Raw genomic sequence first — 8,156 nt, forward strand, 5'->3', positions numbered from 1 at the left:
GTGGCCGCCGGCCACGGAGGAGCCGTGTCACCTGGCCACCGCCGACCTGAGCCTGGGCCACCCCGCGGTGTCGACCTCGGGGGAACGGCCAGGACCCTGCTGCCCGCTATGATCCCACTCGGCCACCCCTGATTCCCGCACCTCTATCCCAGACAGGGAGTCTCCACTAACTTCTTTTCGGGAGCTCCACCGTGCCCTTCTAGGTGCAGGGCGACCTTGGCAGCCCTGACGGTGCAGACCCTCCGGAGTGCCCAGAAAGCCCACCGGGTGGCCTGGTGCCTCCCTGGCTCTTTCTGGATGGAGGCGCTTCCGGAGGGAGCCAGCTGCATGCTTTGGCCTTCACCTTGCAGCCTCTGCTGACCACACCTCCCCTAGCACAGAGGCTGCCCCAGGAGCAGGAAATGCTGTACCAGGTGAGGCCCAGTGGGCAGCTGGCCTGGGCAACTGGGAATGCGTCCCTTAAGAGGACTTGGACAGGATTCTGAAAAGCTAGAGGAACCCCAGTCAGCCTGTCTGGGGAGAGAGGAGGGCTAGATGTGGGGCCACCTCTGGGCAGGCCAGCATGGACTCTCAGGATCCCTGGACATCAGGCTGGGATGGCAGCCTAATGCTGCCATGTGTTACAGTGCTCTGGACACCTGCCTTCCCAGGGAGCTGAAGTGGCACCAGTCACACACAGCCTGCTGGTGGCCTTAGAAGACTAAATGAGTTCCCAGAGCAGACCATGGAGCCAAACAGAGTTGAAGGGAGCAGGGGGATGTTGGTGGACAGTCTCTTTTGTCAGAGAGCTCTTCAGATGTCCCTTCGGTGACCTCAGCTCCCCTGCCTTGTGAGGAGCAGATTCCTACAGTTGTCTCACTGAGAGACACAGCTGCACAGGGTGCCCTCAGAGCCCTACCCCAAGCCAGGACAAAAAGCCCTGGCTCTGTGCAGGAACAGGGTCCAGGGGCCACTGCCACCTTGCCAGCCCTGAGCCTCCAGACCACCCTCACTCCACTTCTCTGCTATGATCTGCACTGTGTTGCTTTTGCAGTTGGGGTGGAGCTGCCAACACTGGGGTGGTCAGAGGCAGAACTGGAGAGCCTTTGGGGGTTGGTGACACCTGGCTGGGTTTTTGCAGCACCCTCGCCCATCTGAACAGCTTCCTTCCTTCCTCTCAGCACAGCTGGCTCCCCGGGATCCGGGTCTGACTGCTAGGATGGAGGTGGAGCCGGCAGCCAAGACCTTCGTGCTGGAGCTGCGATGTCTTGACGATGGGGGTCCAGGGCCCAACACCCTCTCAGGTGAGAGGCTGGGAAGGGCTGTCAGGCACCTTGAGAATCCTTGATAGAGCCCCAGGCTTGCTGTGCCAGGAAGAGGCCTGAGGGTAACAGGCAGCCTGCACCAGCTTGTATCAGCCAACCATATCAGGCTGAGGTCCAACTGATAAGGGGCTCCCTGGCAATATGACTGTCCCAGTCCCTAACCCCACATTTATGCCCCCTGGAATCCACTGCTCTGTGTTCCCAGCAATTAGAGGTCTCCATCATTCTTCTACCTGACCCTGGCTCCCAACTCAATTTCCTGGACAGAATTCAGGCACTGACAGTGGTGTCTCTTCCTCTACGTCTTTTGCCTTAGACATGGGCTCCAAGGCTTCTTTTCTCCTGTAGCCTCTAACCTTGTCCACTTTTCTTTGACCTCTGCTTCCATCTGTTTTTCTCTACCTAATTCCCAGAGGCAATTGTTGTCCTGCAGAACCTTCCAAGACCTCTCTGCTCACTCTGGGCAAAACTTTGCTGGTGGCCTCACTCTCAAGAGTCAGCTTCCACTCTGTACTTTAAGAGTGCTGTACAAGGGTGGGGGCAGGGTTGGACAGAGCTTGAAAAGGACCAAGGGAATTGGAGGAGCCAGATGGGGATGTGTGGACTAAACAAGGAATTTCTGACTTGATAAATTTAACTGACAAAATCTTGGGAGAGTATATACATTAGACAACACCTCTAACTAAATGTTCATTAAAATGCCTTTATTAAAAATGCTGAAATTGCTGTCCTAGGAAGTCAGAGTTGACATATGGCCAAGCACTATGCTAGAGAAGAGAAGGTTCACACAGAGGCATGATCTGTCCCTGTTGCTCCCAGAGGAGGTGGGGGAAGGGAATGTCTATGAGACATTGGACTTAACCAAGGGACAGGTTTTCATGGCTGTCTTCACCTGCCATGTGCGTCTTCCCAATGGTATGAGTGTCTTTGAAAAAGAAACTCACTGATCCATTAGCCTAAGCTAATGGTTATTAGGAATATTTTACTGAAAATTTTGTATACATGCAGATAACCCTTGGTTTTATTAAATCAATTATTCCTGGAAATGTGACTAGAAAGCACAATTTTTTTAAACCATTGCTTTCCACTACAAAATTGAACATATGGTGGTATAGGAAGAAGTGATGTTGAAATCAGACTTGGGAATGGAGGAAGCCTCCTAGGGTCACTCATGCAAAGAAGAATTAGGAGTTTCTGATAGCACCATAGTAATACTCTAAAGGAGAGGCTAACTGTGGACATTGCACAGAAAGGGAAACCTGGTGAGGGAATCACTCTTGTTTATGCAGTGCTTACCCTGTGCCCTACTCAACACTGGGGCTTCACAGTTATCCTTTCTCTGAAAAGGAGTTATCCCGTTTTACAGAAGGGGAAACTGAGGTTTCCAGAGGTTAGGTAACTGGTCATTCATCGTGTTGAGGCTGTGAGTTAGTCCTTTTCATTCCCGAATCTAAACATGTACAGTACTTAGGCAGTTTCAAATGGAGCAGGTTGTATCCTTGGTACTTTTTATTACTTTGTAAACTAATCCTGACCTGCAGAGAGCGAAAGTGTTTAAGCACCTCCTAGATTGTAGGGAATATACCTGGGTCCTTCCTGCTTTACCCTTAAGTGGATGATGTGAGTGTCACTAAGCTGTGAGTCTGCTGGAGGGGATAAAGCTGTTCATCCATAGAGGACCTCCTTCTAAACTGAGGACCTCCTGCCTGGAACCAGGGGTCTCTCTGACACTTTGGTAATTTTTGGCAACTACTTGTGGTAACACTTCTAGGCAGCTTTATGGAAATTCTTTACTCTCTACAGAAGGTGAGTTTCATTTATTTAAGGTATGACCATAGCTGAAGTCCGACTTTAACACAGGGTTGATGGCTTGGCCATTGGAATAGTCAGTTCACTGATTCCCACTGGATGGTGATTAAGCACAAGAGACTTCTAGGGGAATGGTATCAGGGAGACCTAGGTGCCCTTGCTGGTATCACTGCCAAGATCTAAACATGGAGCATGTGTGAAGGGAAGCCAAGCAGAGGGGTCAGGAAGCTGGGGTCGAGCGACATGACCAGTAGTCCCTTGAGCATATTTTCTAAGCCACACTACCCCTCACCCCCACAGCATCTCAGTTTCTGCTCTGCTGACATTGTCATTTGTTCCAACACTTTTGGGTCACTGCTGAGAGCACATTAGTATATACTTGAGTGGCTGTATATGGGCAGGGAAAGGGGGCAGGTCTAGGGCTCTGGATGGGAGAGCTATCTGTAAATCTTTCCCTCCTGGCCTCCTGTCATTTCTGCTATAGGTGGCAATGCTGGCAGCAAGAGTCAGGAGGAGGAAGAGGCTCAGGAGGGAGGCAGCAGCTTACAAGAGCCAGCCAGCTCAATCTCAGCCCCAGTAAAGGCCAGTGAAATCACTGAGGAAGCCCAGACAGAACAACAGGGGTTACAGCAGTCAGAACAGCAGCCACAGCTGCAGCAACAGCCACAGCCTGAACAGTTACAACAGCAGCAACCACAAAACCAACTATTAGGACATCAGCCAGAATTGCAACAGCAGCAGCTGCAAGATGGACAACAGCATCTGTCTCAAATACAGCAAGAACTACAGGAAAAACACCAATCCATGCAGCATCAGGAACTGAAATCAGAACTGCAGCTAATGCAACAGCAGCAACAGTTACAGCAGCAGCAAGTGCAAGAACAACAGCAGGAGCAGTTACAGCAGCAGCAAGTGCAAGAGCAACAGCTGTTACTACAGCAACAAGAACAGGTACAGCAGCAGCAAGTACAAGAACAACAGCTGTTACTGCAGCAGCAAGAACAACAGCAACAGTTGTTGCTGCAGCAGCAAGTGCAAGAGCAACAGTTGTTGCAGCAACAACAGGGACAGTTACAGCAACAGCAGATGCAACCATTGTTGCAGCAGCACCAGGAACAGTTGCAGCAGCAGCAGCTGCTACAACAGCAGAAACTGTTGCAACAGCAGGAACAATTACAGCACCAACAGTTCCAACAGCAACAAGAACAGCTACAGCAGCAGCAGCTACTGTTGCTGCAGCAGCAGGAACAATTACAGCAGCAGCTGTTGCAGCAGCAGCAGGTGCACTTACAGCAGCAGCTGTTGCTGCAGCAGCAGGAACAATTACAGCAGCAGCTGTTGCTGCAGCAGCAGGAACAATTACAGCACCAGCAACAGCAGCAGGAACAGTTTCAACAGCAGCAGCTGCAGCCAGAGGAGGAGGAAGAGGTGGAGCTGGAGCTCATGCCGGTGGACCTGGAGTCGGAGCAGGAGCTGGAGCAGCAGCGGCGGGAGCTAGAGAGGCAGCAGGAGCTGGAGCGGCAGCAGGAGCAGAGGCAGCTGCAACTCAAACTGCAGGAGCAGCTGCAGCAGCTGGAGCAACAGTTGGAGCAGCAGCAGCGACTGGAGCAGCAACAGCTGGAGCAGCAGGAGGTGCAACTGGAGCTGACCCCCGTGGAGCTGGGAGCCCAGCAACCAGAGCTGCAGCTGGAATTGGTACCCACCGCAGGGGGTGGTGGAGCGGCAGTGCCGGGGGCGCCGGCAGCGGTCGTGGTGGCCCCGCCTGGCTACGTGGTGCTGCAGGAGCTCATGGTGCTGCCCACCGTGACCACACCGACCGTGGTGGCCATCCCGGGCCCGGCAGGCAGCGCAGCGCTAACACCTGCGCGGCAGCGGCGGCGGCGGCGTGCCCGGGACCGGCCGACCATCTGTGGAGAATGCGGCAAGGGCTTCAGCCGGAGCACTGACCTGGTGCGGCACCAGGCCACGCACACTGGCGAGCGGCCGCACCGCTGCGGCGAGTGCGGCAAGGGCTTCTCGCAGCACTCAAACCTGGTGACACACCAGCGCATCCACACGGGCGAGAAGCCCTACTCTTGCTCCTACTGCTCCAAGCGCTTCAGCGAGAGCTCGGCGCTCGTGCAGCACCAGCGCACGCACACAGGCGAGCGGCCCTACGCCTGTAGTGACTGTGGCAAGCGCTTCAGCGTCTCCTCCAACCTGCTCCGCCACCGGCGCACGCACTCGGGCGAGCGGCCCTACGTCTGCGAGGACTGCGGGGAGCGCTTTCGTCACAAAGTGCAGATCCGCCGCCACGAACGCCAGCTGCACGGCGCTGGCCGCTCTCGGGGTCTTGGGTTGCTGCGCGGCCCCCGGCCCTCGGCCCCCGGCAGTACCTCGCGCGCCGAGCAGGCCGCAGCGGCCACCAAGGCGCCGTGAACCTGGGAGCAAGGGCACGCGGGCGGTGGGGGACACAGAGGGTGATACCTTGACCCTGGCGGGGGCTCTTGGTCGCTCACTGGAGACATTCTGGAATGGCCTTGGAGAGACAGGCCTCCCTCGTCCCTTGGAGTCCCTGAAAGTATCATCCCCCCAAAACCATTCGTAAGAGAAAAGCCAACCGAGGCAGAGACAGCACACGGGGCACTTTTGTTCCTCAGCAGTGGTGGCCCAGAGGGCTGTCTACTTAGAAATGAGAGTCACAGAGGAAACTCGGCCACAATTCGTTACTTTTGACGTGGACCGGACACTAACCCAGGGAATCAAATACTTAACGGCAAAACGCACACGGGAAAGATTTGATCCTGGTGAAATTATTTCAAGGAGAAAAACGGGCATAAAAAGGAAACTTACCTGCACTATGTAGAAAACTGATGAAGGCATTGAATTGTCCTCAAGGGCATTTGCCTTGAAAATACTTTGTAGGATGAAAGTTCATCAGGGTGGATGTAATTCTGATGAAAATGCCTGTGTTTATAAACACAGGATCAGAGTGTTCACGGGGTCAATGTGCAAATAAATGCTGGGCAGTCCTGCTCTGGGCCAAAGGTAAAACCTTCCCTCCAAGGGAACCCAGGGCTCTGGCATTATAAACAGGTTCTAGGTCTCTGCTGCCACGCTCCCAACCCCACTGCCTTCCCCTGAAGTCCCGGGAGTAAGAGCTATGGCTGAAGCAGAGGAGTTCTGGGGGTGTTCAGTACAGAAGAAGGACCTAGAAGGAGTCCTGGGTATCCCCTCTGTGGGCTCCCTGGGATCCACTGACTAGCCTGGCACCTTGAATCAGGCTATGATGGCAATGGGGCTTAGGCTGCCAAGCAGACCCTCCCCCATGCCTGGGGGCTAGGGGAAGAATGTTGGGGATAAGATTGGAGGCAATAGAAATGCTTTTTATCACGTTTACCAAATCGTCTGGGGCTGGAGCAACAGCAATTGCTGATGCCTGTGGAAAAGTGAGGCATCAGGCATCTGCCGCCACTCTGGCCCCCACAAGCACTTCCTGCTGCACCTGACTTTTCATGTGTGGCTGCTTAGTTCCTATCCTTCTCTTCCCTCCCTGCTTCTCCTTTACTAACACAGCCTGCTACATTTTTACAAATGTGTTGGTAAGTGAGAAACAAAAAATGAAAAATAAAATGAAACTGTGTCCTATCTTTGGGTCTTCATCTTTGAATTTTGGGTCTTGCCCTGGGGAATAGGTTTCTAAAGAAAATTGTCCTCTTTGCCCTTGAATCCAACTTAGTGTTCAGGCTCATTACTGAGTCTTCCTAACCCCTGACCCACCTTCCATTCCCCTTGGCTGGGGGATGGACTGACTTAGTAAGACCCTCCTGGGGTCAAGGACCAGAAATAGTGGCTTTGTAAGGATAAGCTCCATGTTGGATGGCCACTTGGAGGGGAGTCATGAGCCTGAACACCCATTCAGTCCCGAGAGTCCTGATTCCAAGACTCAACTAGCACATATTCTTAGGTCCTTTTTGCTATTCTTATCTCCTCCTGCCCCCAGCTTTTACCTCCAGCATCCCCATCCTCAACCCTTCTTTGAAGAACAACCCTTGGGCTACTGGAGCCCCTTTAAACCTGTGCAGAAAGCCCGATGTACCTGAGAAGTGCCTTCTCTGATGGTGGCCCTTAACCCTTTAAGACAAGAATGGGAAGAGAGTGCAAGCCAAGTTTGCCCACTTCTGGCCAGGAGGGCTTAAAGGCACAAATCACAGTTGATTTTGGCTGTGGGATCCACTGAGGCATCTTTTGCAGGACTTTGCTTGGGACTATACCTTTCCTCTTCTTCTGGTCCTTCCTTGCCCCACTTCTCTTACTCTGACACAGTAATCCTGGGAAGAGGAGTCTAAAGGTGGGATTCTGGACTTGGATCACTTGCCTATCAGGTAACAGGGACCTGCTTGTGTGTGTGTGTGTGTGTGTGTGTAGGGGGTCAATGGAGGTTGCTTTGGCTGCTATACCAATAAGCAGGTCAAGCTATGGGGTGGGAGGAGGAGCTGAGACTAATGCCTACCTTGAGCATTTAAGATACACAGTGGAAGTGGTCACTATAGGGACCATGGGATTGGTTGGTTCGGCTGAGCACAGTTCATGCCATGATGAAGGAAAACGAGGGTTTCAGGTCCATAGTCATCAACCAAAGTCATAAAGGGTCAGTCAGAGGCCCCTGTGCAGTGTTTAGAGATTCCCATTTCTGTTAGCCAAGGATAGGCCAACAGAGAAACTTCACAGAAGGCTGGACTAGATCCATATCTGGGCCCTGATGTAGAAGGAGTTGGACCTTTTGGCTTGGATTAAAGATATCTGGGTGACAAGCTTGAGGCCACTGAGTCTCCATGTTCCCCTCAAAACTCGGGGCCTCCCCCTTGGGGACCCCCCCTCCAGCCGTGGGCCCATTTTTCCTTTCAGGGACAGCAGCTGCATCCTTCTCCCCTTGCCTGAAGACTACACAAAGGTCTGTCTGTCTTTCTTTTTTTGAGACAGAGCCTCAAGCTGTTGCCCTGGGTAGAGTGCTGTGGCATTACAGCTCACAGCAACCTCAAACTCTTGGGCTTAAGCGATTCT

General features: G+C 53.1%; 1 protein-coding gene across 1 annotated transcript; it reads left to right on the plus strand.

The window, feature by feature from the left end:
- Positions 1-258: 258 nt before the first annotated feature.
- On the plus strand, positions 259-6,729 carry ZNF853 (zinc finger protein 853). The gene is made up of 3 exons (XM_023516507.1): positions 259-413; positions 1,161-1,283; positions 3,598-6,729. Exons 2-3 carry the CDS (start codon positions 1,199-1,201, stop codon positions 5,529-5,531), a joined length of 2,019 nt encoding a protein of 672 aa, XP_023372275.1. The 5' UTR covers positions 259-413; positions 1,161-1,198; the 3' UTR covers positions 5,532-6,729.
- Positions 6,730-8,156: the final 1,427 nt, after the last annotated feature.

Source organism: Otolemur garnettii, unplaced genomic scaffold (genome assembly GCF_000181295.1).
Source record: "Otolemur garnettii isolate 467f Iridium unplaced genomic scaffold, OtoGar3 scaffold00092, whole genome shotgun sequence".
In the NCBI taxonomy this organism is placed as follows: Eukaryota; Metazoa; Chordata; class Mammalia; order Primates; family Galagidae; genus Otolemur; species Otolemur garnettii.

What these genes read in the sequence shown, in the direction of transcription:
- ZNF853 (XM_023516507.1), top strand. Translation starts at nt 1,199, where the DNA reads ATGGAGGTGGAGCCGGCAGCCAAGACCTTCGTGCTGGAGCTGCGATGT. An exon ending in AGGGCCCAACACCCTCTCAG is followed by an intron (nt 1,284 to 3,597) that starts GTGAGAGGCTGG and finishes TTTCTGCTATAG; the next exon opens with GTGGCAATGCTGGCAGCAAG.